The 17,430-nt window shown below is 31.0% G+C and overlaps 6 protein-coding genes across 6 annotated transcripts; 4 read left to right on the top strand and 2 right to left on the bottom strand. All coding sequences in view use genetic code 12, as the record gives it.

Annotated features, from left to right (window-relative positions):
• Positions 1-325: 325 nt before the first annotated feature.
• SAL6 (Sal6p) lies at positions 326-2,041 on the bottom strand (the record flags this gene model as incomplete). The annotated part of the gene is made up of 1 exon (XM_713001.2): positions 326-2,041. The coding sequence occupies one exon, from the start codon at positions 2,039-2,041 to the stop codon at positions 326-328; it is 1,716 nt and encodes a 571-aa protein (XP_718094.2).
• Positions 2,042-3,065: 1,024 nt separating this feature from the next.
• Positions 3,066-4,016, top strand: CAALFM_C603820CA (uncharacterized protein; the record flags this gene model as incomplete). The annotated part of the gene is made up of 1 exon (XM_713000.1): positions 3,066-4,016. One exon carries the CDS (start codon positions 3,066-3,068, stop codon positions 4,014-4,016), a length of 951 nt encoding a protein of 316 aa, XP_718093.1.
• Positions 4,017-4,141: 125 nt separating this feature from the next.
• On the bottom strand, positions 4,142-5,479 carry CAALFM_C603810WA (uncharacterized protein; the record flags this gene model as incomplete). Its single annotated transcript, XM_712998.2, has 1 exon — positions 4,142-5,479. The coding sequence occupies one exon, from the start codon at positions 5,477-5,479 to the stop codon at positions 4,142-4,144; it is 1,338 nt and encodes a 445-aa protein (XP_718091.2).
• A 2,178-nt stretch (positions 5,480-7,657) lies between these two features.
• On the top strand, positions 7,658-9,508 carry CAALFM_C603800CA (uncharacterized protein; the record flags this gene model as incomplete). The annotated part of the gene is made up of 1 exon (XM_712997.2): positions 7,658-9,508. The coding sequence occupies one exon, from the start codon at positions 7,658-7,660 to the stop codon at positions 9,506-9,508; it is 1,851 nt and encodes a 616-aa protein (XP_718090.2).
• Positions 9,509-13,163: 3,655 nt separating this feature from the next.
• HGT10 (glucose-inactivated glycerol proton symporter) lies at positions 13,164-14,804 on the top strand (the record flags this gene model as incomplete). Its single annotated transcript, XM_712996.2, has 1 exon — positions 13,164-14,804. The coding sequence occupies one exon, from the start codon at positions 13,164-13,166 to the stop codon at positions 14,802-14,804; it is 1,641 nt and encodes a 546-aa protein (XP_718089.1).
• Positions 14,805-15,186: 382 nt separating this feature from the next.
• CAALFM_C603780CA (SCF ubiquitin ligase complex subunit) lies at positions 15,187-17,100 on the top strand (the record flags this gene model as incomplete). The annotated part of the gene is made up of 1 exon (XM_712995.2): positions 15,187-17,100. One exon carries the CDS (start codon positions 15,187-15,189, stop codon positions 17,098-17,100), a length of 1,914 nt encoding a protein of 637 aa, XP_718088.2.
• Positions 17,101-17,430: the final 330 nt, after the last annotated feature.

The following is a 17,430-nucleotide window of genomic DNA, read 5'->3' as shown; positions in this document are numbered from 1 at the left end:
GTCTCTTTCAAGAAGAGACCTTTACTCTTCACAAATCCAATACTTATTTATTTTAAACATATAAACATAAGCATATACAAAGATAACAAACTATAACAATAGATATAAAAGAAAATGAAAATAAAACCTTTTATGCCTAAGAAAAATAAAATATAAAAAATAAAAAATAAAAATATAAACTGTAACAATAATAAAAATAAAAAATATATAGAAAACTGTGTAACAATATCATAACTTCATAATATATATGATGGATAACAGTAATAACAAATCAAACAAAACAAAATAAAACCAAAGACAAAAGACAAAGAACAGACTAATTGAATCAATTTGGTTTAATCAATTCAAATGAACAATATAAATGTTTATCAACACTCATGATAGCACCAAAATTATTAAATTCACCACAATAATTAGGAGCACTGAAGACAGTGACTAATTTACGTTTATTAAAAAATTCATATCCATCTTCAACCACCATATGACCACGAACAATTAAATCCAATTTGAATTTAGAACAAAAATAATCAACGTGTTTCTTACCAAAAACATAAGAAACTCCACGATCATTTTTCGGCCAATTTGTCAAGGAAAAATTCTTAACCAGAGCATCAGGATCAGACCATAATAAATCAGCTAATAATCCTTTATCAGGAACATCAGTAGGACGTTTAATATTTTCAATTTGGTCAAAATTATTCAAATCAGGAGAAAGTCCACCATGAACACAGAAAATCTTTTCATTAATCACGGCAGCAATAGGTAAGGCATTGAATACATCAATGAAATTCTTCCATAATTTATGATTTGGTAATCTTCTTTTACATTCATCATAAAATCCATAAATTTTTGTAATGTTGGCTGATTCATGATTACCTCTCAACATGAAGAAATTTTCCGGGTACTTGATCTTGTAACAAAGTAATAACAAAATGGTTTCCAAAGATTTTTCACCTCGATCAACATAATCACCTAAAAATAAATAATTTGAATGTGGTGGATATCCACAACAATTGAAAATACGGATTAAATCATGAAATTGTCCATGAATATCACCGACAATCTTCACTGGTGGTGATAATCTTAATAAAGTTGGCTGATCCAAAAAAATTTGTCTACTTTTGGCCAAAACATATTTAAGTTCATTGGTTTCCACTGGCAAACGAGTCTTGTTGCTTTTACGAGAAGTTGATCTCTTTTTGGTGGCCAATAATCTGGCAATAATATCGTCAATATCAACTTCCAATTTTTGAGAAGTACCCACTAAAGGAGGTGACCCAGATGCACTTGAAGTAGAACTATCGGAAATTCTTTTGGTTAATTGATGCACAAGTGTTTTGTTATGTTTTCTTAAATTAGCCTGAGAAAGTTTACTTGAATTTGAAGGAGAAGATTCTAATGAATTAATTTCATCGATAACGTCTAATTTCTTCGCTGTCGACATATTTTCAGGATGCGATAATTGTTTATTAGCAATGACATTACTCTTGGTGGTGTCACATGGACTTGAATTAATTGACAGAAGCAGATCTTCATCTTTAGTATCAACTCCTAATGTGGTGAATACAGGAGAAGAAACGGACGCGTTCAGTGACTCAAACGACGAAGGGAAATCTTGTTGATTCTTCAACAATTTGGCCATCGACATGCCAATTTCTAAATCAAAATCATAAGCCTCTGACGATTGTCTTGAACGTACTGAAGGTATTCTTTGAGGCGTAGTTGTGGCTGTGGCGGACACTGAAGTTGAAGAAGTTTCAAGTTCAAAAACTCTATTAGTCTTGTTGCTGTTGTTGTTGCTAGTCTTGTTATATTTAGTACTGTTACCAACATTTAAGGAAGAAGAGCGTTGGGGAGAATTACTCTTCTTATAATTTAACTTATCATTAATCATTAATTGAGATAGCGCAGGGGCCATCTCATCAGGATCTAAGTCAGTACCACTGACGGTAGAAGATGATGACGAGCTGCCACCATTACTTGATTTATTACTTGATGAGGACTTCGGTAGGGGATCATCTTTAGACGGGCTATTTCCCATGATAATTATTTATATTCGAAACAAACAAACAAAAATTTTTAAAAAAACGATGGGAGGGTATGAAAAAAAATAAACTATTCTTCAAGTTGTTAAAGATTTGATATTTGGTTTCCCTTTTTCTTTGATTATACGGATAGATAAGTAGGTAGGTTTATATATGTGTTAAAATATTGTAAAACTGTTGTAAAGAAAAAACTGTTTTGAAAGAAATGTATAAAAAAAATTGATATGAGAGAAAGCAGAAGTTTTTTTTAGTTTGGCAAATTAGTAATAATGAAGCGAATTCATTCATTGTCTCCCCCCAACAAAAAAGGTAGTGACCAGCACAACAAAAGAAACAGAGCCTCCCTCCCTTCTCCTTGTCCTTCTTCCTACGTTTTCATTTGTTGGTTTTTTTTTACAGCTCGCTTTATCCCCTTTTTCTACTTTTAACCAATCATTATCAGCAACAATCAATTGGTTTGAATTTGTCTTTACATTTATACTTTAAATAAGATTAACTTCTTTTTAGAATAGTAAACTTTTCTCTCTCCACTCTTTGTAAACAGATTAACTATTAAGAATATCGGTTATTAATTCTTTCTGTTGGTTGTCCTATCAATAATTTAAATTGCGGTGTCGGCTCCGCAATTTTATTGTCACAACTTTTCTCCATAGAACTCTGTTTCCTTTATCCAATAATCAATTCTCACTAGCTATTACTATTAACTTAACAATATGAAAAGTTTAACTTCTTGAGTCGTGTGAGAATTATTGCACAACAACAACGATTAAAGTTTTCAAGGAAAACGTTTGATTATCCCACGTGGTTTGATTGCTGTTTGTTGACTTCCTAATTAGGAGTGTAGACTATCATTTAGGTCCTATCAGTTATTTTCTACTGGTCGTGTACAGTTGTGGTAGTACGAGCAAGATTAAAGTTTTCTTCCTGTACCACCACCACCATCACCAAAAAATAATACTGGCTGTCTGTCTCGTTGACAGTTGTGGAGAATGAGAATACATTTGCTTTTCTGTCAATTATATGGGTGTGAGTCGTCGTTATTTATATCACACATTATCAAGAATGACTCAGTTAACAACCACAACCATTAAAAATAAACCTATTAGAAATGCTGGATGTTTAATTATTGGCGATGAAATCTTAAATGGGAAAATTTTGGATACAAATTCTTATAATTTTGCTCGATTTTGTTTTAATAATTTATCAATTCCATTGAAAAGAACAATTGTATGTGGTGATGATGAACAAGATATAATCAATTCATTAAATATTTTATTAAAACAAGATAAATTAGATCTTATAATAACTTCGGGTGGATTAGGAAGTACTCATGATGATATAACTTATAAAGTAATTAGTGATTATTTCCAATTAGATTATCAATTAGATCAAGAAGTAGTCGATAGAATGAAATCAATTCGTGGTGATTATCTTGATAAATTGAATCCTGAACAATTGAATGCATTTTATCGAATGGCTACTCTACCGGTGTCACCTCAACCATCATCCCTTGCCCAAAATTCAACTACAACCACACCTGCAACTACGGTTGAGAAATATTTTATTGATGATAAATTATGGTTTCCGATAGTTGGATTAAATGAACAAGTGTATATATTACCTGGTGTACCACAATTATTTACTCAATTAATCAAAGATATGGAACCAATGTTAAAACCACGAGTAATATCATCGGATTTAATTAGAAGATATGTTGTTACTAAATCTGGTGAAACTCAATTAGCACCATATTTAACCAATTTACAAGAAAAATGTGATAAAAAATATGGTAAAGGGGTATTAAAATTAGGTAGTTATCCTCATATGAATTTACATATTAATACCATTAGTATAATTGGACAAAAATTAACTAGTCAAGATTTGGATTGGATAGTAAATGCATTAATTGAAAATATTGGTGGTGATGCTAAAGAAATCACTCAAGCTCAAGAAGATGAATACAGTAAATAGTATATAGAAAGAAATCCTTGTGTGGTGGTTATATATATTTACTTGTAATGTACATTTATAACGCATTTTTAATAACCATAAATATTCTATACTATACCAGACTTTCCACAAAATCCCAAGAAAGTTTAATCTTTACTATACCTTCTTTTTAAATGAGGTGAAGAACTTCCATCCATACTAAACCCATTATTATCATATTTATACATTGGTATATTTGGTAAATCAGGTACATTGGAATTATTTTCTTCTTCCATTTCATAATCATCAATTTCAATATCACCATTATCTTCACTATTAATATCTTCATCACTATCATAAAACTCATCATCCTCGTCGTCGTCATCCTCGTCGTCGTCATCCTCTAGATCTTCTTCCAGATCTTCCAGATCTCCCTCTTCCTCTTCTTCATCATCTGTAGGATCTTCATTTTCCATAATAAACTTAGTATGTTTATATCTAGTATCAGTGTTGTCGCTATCACTACTATTATTATTGTCAACCATATTAGATATCTTTCCTGTCATTTCTACTAATTTATTATAATACAATTGTTGAACATTTGGATTATTTATCGGTATAGTTCTCCAATCAATTCTTTTCAAAAAATCCAATTCTAAACAATTCAATTCTTCTAAAGATACCCCACCAACTTTTGCATAATGATCATTGGTATAAAAATAATCTTCCATTGCTTTTTGTGATATCATGGTGGCAACTAATAAAAATCGATGAATTGTCCATGAATTTAATTGGAAATGAGGATACATATAAGAAAGTATGTCGATATAGTATATCATGGTGATTAATCCACTAGATTTTAAATTATTGAATTTTGTAAGACGATTAATATAGGAAAAAATCGAAATTGCTGGTGGTGTTTTACTATGGAAACGAGTTGGTGGTGTTGGATTATTAATGTTTGTGGTATTATTGTTGTTATTAATATTATTATCATTTAATTTGATTAATGAAATTAACATTCGATTGATTAATGTTATTATAATATCAAGATCACAATTTATAAATTCATTAGGAACAATAATTCTATTCTTTGATTTTTTCTTTTTTGGTGGTGGTGGCGAGGTCGGAGATGTTGATGATTTATGTAGTAGAGTTTTGGTGGTTTTATTAGGGGTTGATTTTTTGGTTTTAGGTGAATATAATGGTGATAACGATGATGATGGTCGACGTATTCTTGGTGTACCTTGTTGTTGTTTATGTTCCTGTGTTTGTCGTCGTTGTCGTTGTCGATACTGCTTGTTGTGGTGATGATTTTGATAATGATATTGAGTGTCTGGTTGTTGTTGTTGTTGATGACTTAGTAGTTGTTTTGGATCTTCATGTGGTTGTAGTCGTACTTGTTGTTGTTGATTTGATTTCAAATATCTCGCTATTTCCACACATGGTGCTATTGAAATATTAAATTTTATAGAACTTGCCTTGATATAGTTATCGACAAGCATAGTTGATCAAAATAAAAAAGGTTCTAAGAGTTCTTGATGTCAATTTATATTTTATTTATAAGTTGATTTTTTTTTCACCTTTTCAGTTTTCTTTGGTTTTGTATTTTCTGGAGGAAGCCGCCAATGTTTCGCTAAAAATAAAAAATTCAAAAGTAACTGTTACTAACAATAACAATTCATTATTACTGTCAACAAATTTCCCAGAAGAATATAATAAAAAAACAACAACAAATATAAGCCAATTTAAGTACTATAAGATTAACTCGAAACTGTGAAACGGAGTTGTTTTAAAAAATTGACAAGAATTGATCATCAAAAAAAAAAACAAATTAAAAAAAATTTTGCTTCCTAATTTTTGGTTTAGTTTGTTAGGCATTGTTGCTACCATGTGGTGATAAAGCACGTCCCACTCTCACTCCCCCCACATGGGCACGTGGTGGCGTGGAGTTAATTTACCACTACGATTATCACTGTCACCCACCATTTAAAGTAGCACTCTTTTTTTTTTGACACTACGTAATGATTTACGTTAATGTGCAATGTTCTTATTGTTAGATGGCACGTTGTCCCCATGTAAAGGATTCTCCTATTATTGTTAGAATCTTTTTCTAACTTCTTGGTGTAAGCACTCCATTGGTGTTATCTTTGCTTTCCTCACCCACTTGATAAAACTGAGCCTATATTGCTGCATGAAACAATACAGAATGACGATTAGTTAGATTACACAAGATAAGGATAAAACTAATTTTTGAAAAGGGGGTAATACGGCAATATCTTCATACATGAGTATGCAGTAGTACATATAGTTTAGTTTGGGATAAATATTCATCCTGCCTTATCATTTTTTGTGTGATTATGATTCAATTTGCTATATATATATATATATCGCCTTCTTTGGTGGTTGTAGATTGTTGAAAATGTTCACACTTTCTATTTAGGTTATCAGATGCTCACATAATAGCAAAAATTTACAATCAAAGTTTATAGTTTTTTAGATTAGTTTGTTCCTTGTCTTTCGTTTTTGTTAATCGATTATGGTGATGTGATATTCTTTAGGGGTACTATTAGTAGTTGGTCTTCTGTATATATGAAGTGTGTATGAAGGTTCTATTCTTCACTTCTGTCCTCAATTGTTCAGCTTCTAATAGTTATTCAGATAAGCATTCTTCTGGTGTAATACGCAAGTTTAATGTGTTAGATGCCATCAAACGTTAGTTATTCTATTCAAGATCTGCAACAAGTACTACTGCCATTATTGTTATTGACTATTCTACTTAATCACCATTCAATATCAACTTGGCGAGAGGGTGAATCTTAGTTTTTTATTTGAATAAAGACCACCACAAAACTTTATTACTGATGTTGGTTGCTAAATGACAAGAACGAGAAACCACAACAACAGTCAAACATAGAAAGAAGCTAAATAGAAAATGGACGAACGGAAAGCCCAATCCATAAGAAACAATAAAATAGCAAAGGACAATACCACCACCAACAGTTACCAATACATTTAATAAAGGTTGTCATTACATCATGAAATTTAACTTCTTTACAACAACCTTGTTGTTTTTTTTTTGTTCAAGTTAAACGATGACAACGGCTCCGAGAACAGTTAAAGGTGAATAACTTGCAACCATATGAAGTTTAAAATTGAATATGAATTGCGAAATTTCTTTCAACAGGGAATGATGATTTTGGTTGAATCTATAAAAGTTTATAATACCTTGATTTACCAGTTGGAAGGAGAATGATAAGTGAGCACGTTTTTCAATGAATATGGCTATGGTTATGATAGGTTTAATTTCCGATGAATTGGTTATAATCACATGACATATTATTATTGTTGCGTGTACAATGTTCACATACACACATAGTTAGTGTAGATCCTTCCCCTATTTTCGCAATTTCCGGATTGGGTAGATCAATAAAAGCAAAAAAAAAAGAAATCGGCCCTTATGTTTTATATATTTAATGAGGGATTAAACAGTAATAAATAATCTGATTTAAAAAAGTAACGTGAGACAGAGAAAATTTTTTTTTTTTAATTAGCTTTACTTCTTTTTAATTTATATTTATATTACTATTATTATCCATGGATAGAAAGTAACCTTAGTTTTTCAAACCAATACAACTTACATTCATTTATTCATTCAACCACTATTGGCTTTTCATTCTATCATGAGTACTGCTACTGAATTAGCATCTACAGGGGAACTTAAAAATAGATCTCAAAATAATGATAAGAACAAAACTAATGAGGATTCTGCATCGTCAGTAGTTCAAACTGCTGAAGATTTATTAGTGGAAAAACTAGATCTTTTCATTTCATCGATAGAATCAAGATTAGATAACTTTGAACGATTTTTTAAACTTGATAAGAAAGCAAGAAAGGAACAACAACAACAAAAAGGTACCATTAATGGTGGTGGTAGTGGTGGAGGAAGACCATTAGGACGATCAAGAAGATCTTCTTCAACTTCAAGTATACAACTGTTTCGAGATTTTTCCATAAATAATTTGAATATGGTTTATGAACGATTAAGATTAATTAAAAAATCAGTATTATCTAATTCATTTAATAATTTAGAATATTTATCGAAAGTACTTGCTGATCAATATAATTATCTATTTTCCAGTTTGGCAATCGATAGTGATAGTGATAATGAGGACGACGAAGACCTAAGTATTGATCAGTCTAAAGAAGGATTACAGAATATGGGGATTAGATCTTTAAATAAACGAGAAATATTATCACAAAAAATCATCACCACAATACAATATTTTGATGAAAAATTAATTAAAATTGATGATTTTATTAAAGAAAATAAACCTTCTGCCACTGATGATTATACTCATGATATTATATTTAGTAAACTTCGGTTTTTCAATTTCAATCGTGCTCTTCAAAATGCCAATAATCGATATTTACATTATTATGAATTACCATTAATTTGGCGAGAAAATAAATATATTATTAATGGGTATAGATTTTCCCTTAGTCATATGCTGATGTTTAAACTGATTTTCCATTTCAATCATAATGAATCAATGAATATTTGGAGTCATTTAATTGGATTAATGATTGTTCTTTATATATGTATCAATCATTTCCCTAATACTGATTTATTCCAACAAACTACTTGGGGTGATAATTTAATCATGTATGTGTTTTTATTTGCAGCAATTAAATGCTTGGTGAATTCTTCCTTGTGGCATACATTCTCATGTTTTGCTCATTATCCTACCAGACAAACATTTGCATGTGTTGATTACACTGGTATCACCGTATTAATTACTTGTTCAATCATTAGTGTTGAATATTGTAGTTTATATAATTATCCCAAATTATTAATGGGGTACGTTGGATTTTCTACATTATGTGGATTAGCAGGATTTGTTTTCAATTGGTCATCCTATTTTGATAAACCTGAATGTCGATCAATTAGAATTGGGTTTTTCCTTGGATTATCATTTTCTGGGGCAACAGCCATGATTTGTAAATCTTACTATGAAGGAATTATGGCCACTTTATCATTTTCTGCTCCGCTTGTTTATAAAAGTTTTATATGGTATTTAATTGGAGTAGGGTTTTATGGTGGATTAATACCAGAAAGATGGAGATATGATGTTATAATTGAAGAAAATCATCTTAATAATCGTCATACTTATAAACCAACTGATGTCATATTGGAAAAAATGGGTCATGATGGTGAAGATGAAATGGAAGAAATCGAAGAAGAATTTGAAGAAATTGTTGATCAACATATATCAGAATGTAACGACACTACTACAAGTAATACCCCAAATCATGATATTTTCGATCATGATCAAAAATTTGCTGAATTGATTGCCAAACATTTTAAACAAAATCCTATTAAAACCCCTTATAGTAATAATTTCTTATCACTTTGGTGGGTTGATTATTTTTTAGCAAGTCATAATATTTGGCATATTTGTGTTGTTTTAGGTATTTTAGGTCATTATGTTTGTCTTTTAGATATGTTTAGAGGTTTGGAAAAATTGGTATAAATGGAAATGGAATGGATTGATTTTATTTTTTATGTTTTTGTATTTTAAATCTTGTAGAGGAGTTGAATTTGTCCAATTGAAACGGTGCAATGATACTCCGATATATCTCCCCATATTTCTCTTTATACTTCTTGGAGATTTAAATGAATCTTCAATAGATTTAACTGAAAATTAATCACAAACTAAATGAAAACTGTTGTTGTTGTACTAATTATATATTTTGGTTTTTGTACTCACATCGGAAATTGAATTGATAAGCTGAAGTTGATTTATTGATTTGACGGATAAATTAGTGCTTTCTTTCTACCCATGTTGTAGTTGTTGGACTAAAAATATGCCGAGGGAAAGATCTCGCACTATGATTTCCCTCGGGAATTGGAACCAAGGACTAAAAACTCTAAATAAAGTCCGCCTCACCACCCCCCCCCCCCCCCAAAATTTCAAGCAGCATAAAATATTATATCTATAAATCTAACTAAATTTTATAAATATATACATACACACATGTTTAAAATTTCAAAATGAATCCACAAAATTGAAATATGTAGAGGAGAGAGAGAGAAAAGGAGGGGCGGATGGGAAAAGAGAAGAGATAGCCAACAATCAACTTTGTTCCTTGAATTGTAACAAGAAGAATATTTATTGGGTTAAAAGATAATAAGTTGTGATGTTGATGATTGATGATTGTAATGACCACCCAATCTGTTTTCGAATTCTAATCACCATCGTAGCTTATTCAACTAATTGATTTGAGCTACTACTACTACTACTCATCTTTTTTTGATATACATTGTTTAATTATTGTTCCACTTTTTTCTTGGGGCTAAAACCTGGGGAATACAACAATATCAAAATCCGGGAATAAATGAATTTCTTTTCCGTGAAATTATAAACAACATTGTGTTTATTCTAGTTCTTGTTTTTCAATCCATATTGTCTATATGTCTACATGACAAACAATTGGACGTTTTTGAAAACACTTTTGAAACTATCAAACCACCAGGGATTCATTATCCACTTGATCTATCAAAATTTGTGGAAATACATGAGTTGGAATCACAACCTTGAAGGAATATAGTAGACCCAGTATAATTTAATCTCTCCACATTTTATAAAATAATGACTAACCCTTAGTACAGACCTTACTAATTCAGTATTGAGAGATTTTTTTTTTGGCGTTCGTGTTTGAGCAGCTTTTGTTACATGAAACCTCTTTGTAAAGCTGCAAGATTGGTTTTACTAATGGCTAACAGTCTAGACCAAATATATGCGTGTATAATGACGAAAAAAGAAATTATTAGTAATAGATATGTGTCGCAAAAAAAGAAACGACTTTTCTGTTTTTAACACAAAATTAAACAAGAGACAAATTTTTTTTTTTTTTTTGAGACAATTCAACAATAACAAAAAGCAAATCTAATTGGTTGAAAACTAACATCTCTTCGCTAACACTTTACAAAAAACTGGCTATATTTATAAGCCTTTATTTTCCATCTATAATCTGGCATAAAACATTATGATAACGCAACATTGAGATATTATCTTGACTTAATTATCTTGACTTAATTATCTTGACTTGATATTATGGGCTTTGCGATTAGTCATACTTCTTCATTCTCAAGCATTTTTAAAGACTTGAAAAGATCGTCGGTATGGCTAAGACACATACACAAAAAAGGGATTTGGGTGTTTCTTTTACCCGAGGAAGTCAAATGATATTATTAATAGATTTTTAGTCATGAAATTTATAGTAGTTTGCACAAATACACACACAAAGTTCATGTATAATGACTTAAGTCGTGTGATAGTGATAATTTATATACATGTATATATCAATGTCTTTCAATAATCAACAAAAAGTGATGTACAATAACTAAAGATTAACAAATTTAAATCAACTTAAAATGAAATAAAACAAAAAGAAAAACAAACGCACAAAATAGTCGTGTCAATGCTAGTTGGTTGGTTATTTAATTTGGCATTAAACGAAGTGGGGGGCGGGGAAACCAAGGTGACTAGTTACATACACCCAATCAACTAATTGCACATATATATATATCTACAGCTAGGAATGTTTCAAGGGACACACATTTGGTGTTACTTCGAGACTCGAGGATTCAATTGTGGGGAAGGGAGATCAACTCTTATCAAATGGTTATTATTTTTATGTCATAGATAAGGCTTAGGTGAAATGGTGGGGAAGGGAAAAAAACTTATCCTATCCCCACCTTATATCCATTATTTCCCGGTGTAATAGTAATAGTAGTTCTAGAAAGAAAGAAAAATAAAGGGAGTAATATATACATATAATAATTTATTATTATTGAACACCCTTTCTTTATTCACATTCTTTCTTGTTTCTAATTTGAAAAACGACTCCATTATGGCTGGTTCTTATTGCTAAACAAAACGTATTATTGTCTCTTGTTCAACCTCGAAAAAACCCATAATTTATAATCGTATTCAATTAGTTTTTCAACACAAAGTAATAGCAACAATTCAAATTTCAATATCAGGGTAGAATTATCAATTTCTTGAAGATTGTTGGGGTGGTTGTGGTTGTTGTTCTACTACTACTAGTCGTGTGTCAATTACAAAAAAGATATGAATGTGCGTGTATTATGTGTCAAGTGGAACTCTTTTTTATTTTTTTTTCTTGAGTTTTCTTGGCTATAATTAATCCGGGGTGGGGGATTTAGAAGAACAAGAAGAGAAGAGGTTTCTTTTTTTTTAGTGAACTAATTCCGTTTATCCATTTTAGTCTTAACAAATCTCTATTTACAAAAAACATTTTACTTCTTCTTGCTGGCTGACTAACAAAATCTAACTATAAATGAGCAATGACAGGAAAATATATGATAGTAAGATCCAGAGTATTTGGGAGACAGGGGAAGAATATGGTGAAACAATAATATTCAAAATTATTTTATTTCATTGTTTTGTATTGTAGGTTGTTTCTCCCCACCACATAAAGAGAGACGTATTACGTATTAGCTTAACTCTTTATTGAAACAAAGGGAAATAATTATTTTGTAACTCCTTTCTTTAAAGCATTTTCTTTTTAACCCAATTCAACTTATTATCTTATTAGCATGGTATCATATTTGTTTTATTAAATTCATGACGCACACGGCGAAAGTACAGTGTAATAGTTTAGGTAAAATTAATTAGTCCAGCATTGTATTGTGGATTCGGTTTTAGGTCTACACTTTGGTTTTTGTAATCCTTTTACGTCATAGTACAGTGAGGTTGATGATAAAACTTTCATTGAATTTTTCCTCATTTAGTTTTTTTTATTATTATTGTTGTTGCTTGCTCTTCTAACTTCTTAGTTTTTGTGTAATATCTTAATTGGCAAAAATTTTTTTATGTTTTTTTATGTTTTTTTGATTGTTTATTTTGGATTGTCTATTCATGTTGGTTTAATGTATATATATAAAAAAATTTAATATAAATATAGCTTCATATCTCTTCCCCAATTTCAATCTAGTCGTAGGTGCTTCCTTTTCCCCTTCTCTTGTTTTGGTCTCTTAATCAAATTTGTTATTTACTAGACAGTTTTTTCTTTTTTTTTTTTTGGGATACCTATTCACATATACCTATTCAACTACCAAACAAGAAAGACAAATAATAAATAACATATATATATTCCATTATGGGTGGGTTCATAGATAATATTTTCAAAAGAACCACAACTGCTGGATTAACCGGTAGAAAATTACGTGCAGCAGTCACTATTACTGCCACACTTGGGTTTTCACTTTTCGGATATGATCAAGGTTTAATGGCCGGATTAATTTCTGCTGAACAATTCAATTGGGAATTCCCTGCTACTAAAGATAATAGTGTTATCCAAGGTGCTGTTACTGCATCTTATGAATTGGGATGTTTCTTTGGTGCTATTTTTGCTTTACTTAGAGGTGATGCTTTAGGTAGAAAACCAATTATTTTCTTTGGTGCTACTATTATTATTCTTGGTACAATTATTTCCGTTACTCCATTTAGACCACATTGGCCATTAGGTCAATTTGTGGTTGGTAGAGTCATCACTGGTATTGGTAATGGTATGAATACTGCTACCATTCCAGTGTGGCAATCAGAAATGTCAAAACCAGAAAATAGAGGTAAATTGGTCAATTTAGAAGGTGCCGTTGTGGCATTTGGTACTTTTATTGCTTATTGGTTAGATTTTGGGTTATCTTATGTTGATTCTTCAGTTTCTTGGAGATTCCCAGTTGCTTTCCAAATTTTCTTTGCCTTATGGGTTATTTTTGGAATTATTCAATTGCCTGAATCTCCTCGTTGGTTGATTTCTAAAGATAGAAAACCAGAAGCTTTTGAAGTTTTAGCTGCTTTAAATGATACTACTCCAGATGATGATGCTATTGTTGCTGAAGCTAGTGTTATTATTGACGCCGTTAGAAGAAACGCTAAAGTCCAAGCTGGTTTCAAAGATTTGTTTACTGGTGGTAAAACTGCTCATTTCCAAAGAATGCTTATTGGGTCATCAACCCAATTTTTCCAACAATTCACTGGTTGTAATGCTGCTATTTATTATTCCACTTTGTTGTTCTACGAAACCGTTTTCCATCATACTAAATACCGTTTATCAATGATTTTGGGTGGGGTGTTTGCTACTATTTATGCTTTAGCCACTCTTCCATCATTCTTTTTAATTGATACTTTGGGTAGAAGAAATTTGTTTTTAATTGGTGCAATTGGTCAAGGGATTTCATTCCTTATTTCATTTGCTTGTTTGATTAACCCAACTGAACAAAATGCTAAAGGTGCTGCCGTTGGTATTTATTTGTTTATTGTTTTCTTTGCCTTCACCATTTTACCATTACCATGGATTTACCCACCAGAAATTAATCCATTGAGAACAAGAACTACTGCTTCTGCCGTTTCCACTTGTACCAATTGGTTAACCAATTTCGCCGTTGTTATGTTTACTCCACCATTTATTTCTGCTAGTGGTTGGGGTTGTTATCTTTATTTTGCCGTTATGAATTTCTTGTTTGTTCCAATCATCTTTTTCTTTTATCCAGAAACTGCTGGTAGATCATTAGAAGAAATTGATATTATTTTCGCTAAAGCTTACGTTGAAAAAAGACAACCATGGAGAGTTGCTGCTACTTTACCAAAATTATCATTACAAGAAGTTGAAGATGAATCTAAAAGCTTGGGTCTTTATGATGATGATTTCGAAAAAGATAATTTCGAAACTAAAGAAGATGTTTCTGATGGTACTGCTTCAAACAGTAATGGTGTTTTTGAAAAACCAGAAAATGTTTAAAAGCAAAGGACTATTCCTACTATAAACTTATATGATAAACTATAATTATTAGAGATAGATAGAGAGAGATTTAAATGTTTAGCTTTTTCCACTTTTTATGTTTTATTTATAATATGTATTTTCGAATATAGTTTCAACTTAATTTATATAAATTTTTAATATTCAAATTATAATATTATGGTACTAGGTTGACTTATTATGTTAACAGGTAGAAAGAAGGGTTATACAATAGTGGTTGTAATGGTGCTGAAAGGATCACTAATTACTCAAATTAACGGATCTCCCCATACTACGATTTTTTTTTGCTCAGTTATAAATTGCCACAACCCTTAAGTCTCTCCCTCTTTTTTTTATCGCCACCACCACCACCACCATAACTGCTATGACATTATCTATATATGATTTAGGAGAAGATATTTTAACATCTCAAATATCCAATTATCTATCGCCAGAAGATATTTTCAAATTTTTCAGTCTTTCCAAAACATTATATTCAATCTATCAAAATTCATCAATAATTTATCAATATTTATATAATAAAAAATTCACTAATAATGAAAACAATTATACTTTATCCCTTCAAGAAAATCTTAATTGGAAACAATTATTTTATTTACGTTGTAATCGCCATCAAAAAGTTTATACATGGGGACAATCTCTGATGGGGAGATTAGGATATAATTTATCCCAAGTACCTATAGAGAATCGATCCGAGAATTTTGGATGGATGATGGTTCATACACCTACTAATATTAATAATTTTAATGATCATATAATTGTTGATATTGTTGCTACGGGTTTCAGTTTTATAATTCTTGCTAATGATGGAGAATTATTTTTTACAGGGAATGATTGGAAACAAAGTCATAATAGAGCTACTCCAGGACCAATTAAAACTCAAGATTATCGTCCAACTCCAGGGACAATGGCATTATATACATTGACAAATAATCAAACTCTTGAACCAATTAGATCACGAAGAAATATCGTTAGAGGAGTTCCACCAATGCCCATGATGAATAGACGATATGCCAATGATGATAGCGATGATAGTAGTGGTGAGAACAGTGATGGTGAAATAATCACACCAGATGCTACGACCACAACTGAATCAACTAGTAGTTCAGTACCACCGTTGGTACCTGCTCCAACTAGTTCTGCTTTACCTCAAGGAAGAAGGAAAATTACTCAACCAGAACCAACACCAACATCAACACCAGCATTGACTTATCGTCCTTCTAAAATCAAAGAATCAAACTTTATATCAAGATTATTTTTACCTCCACTTCCTCCTAATATGAAAGACAATTTAGAAAAACGAAAAATTATATCTATTAGCGCTGGTAGAGAACATATTATTGCTTTAGATAATTATAATAACATTTATACATGGGACACTGGATGTCAATCAAATGTTGGAGTTATGCTTGAATTCCCCGGTATTTCTTCTAATTCTTCTAATTTTGGTCGAGTAATGAAAATATCTGCTGGTTGGAATTTATCAGCAGCATTAATTGATAATTATGGATTAATTGTATGGTATACCAGAATAGGTATAACTGAAGAACAATTTCATAATCGAGAATTTATTTCTCAAGCTAAATATTTTATTATTCCATTTACGAAAAATGATGTTATTGATTTCACTGTAGGGTCAAATTTTGTCATGTTTATTAGAAAATCCGATGAAAAATTATATCAAACAAGATTCAATGTTCATGAAATTGCCACAAGAGATGATACATCAAATATAACCATTGATGAAATTAAACAATTTACTAATCCAATGGATAATTTTAATCATTGGAAACAGCAACAATCAGAAAATAATAAAGAAAATATTAGGTTTACTAAAGTTACTGGTTGTTTTAATGATTTTTCCGTTTTCACTAATCATGATCAAGTATTATTAGGTAATCTTCATCATTTGGAATATCACGATAATGGGAATGATCAAGGAATGAAACCAATCATTATTGATGAATTACAAGGTAAAAATATTAAAAGAATAGAAATTGGTGATTATCATTATTTAGCATTAACTGCTGATGGGACATTATTGAGTTGGGGCACAGAATCAAGATTTTGTGGATGTTTGGGCTTAGGAAGTAAACAAAGTATTCTTGATCAGTATACTACTACTACTAATACCGAGGATAATGATGAAGTTAAGTTAAGAGGGAATAATTTGGTAGTGCTTAAACCATTACCTGTGAAACCCCCATCATACAAAGGGAAATGGGTATGTATTGCAGCCAGTGGTTGGCATTCTGATGGTATATATGTGCCTACATAGGATAAGATAGGATAAGTATTTAGTTAGTTAAAAAAATCTATATATTAATATCATTATCATTATCATATCTATTATTGTTGTTGTTGTGACGACGATGAGTAGATAACTGTCTAGATATTAGGTGCTGTATACGACCGACCGAAAAAGATGCGCCAATGATGATCTCACATAGAGATAGATACTATAAAATGGTACACAAAAGAGAGCGAGGCATGAAACAATTCAACTCATCGTTAAACAAGAATAGTGGTATTTAATTGCATCCATTGTTTAACTTTGGGGAGGGAAGGAGGTAGGAACAGAGCCAGAGGTGGGGGGCCGGGTCATGCA

The sequence above is a fragment of the Candida albicans genome, chromosome 6 (assembly GCF_000182965.3).
Source record: "Candida albicans SC5314 chromosome 6, complete sequence".
Classification (NCBI taxonomy): Eukaryota; Fungi; Ascomycota; class Pichiomycetes; order Serinales; family Debaryomycetaceae; genus Candida; species Candida albicans.
The sequence above is the reverse complement of the archived record's forward strand: the minus strand, read 5'-3'. Positions and strand labels throughout refer to the sequence as shown.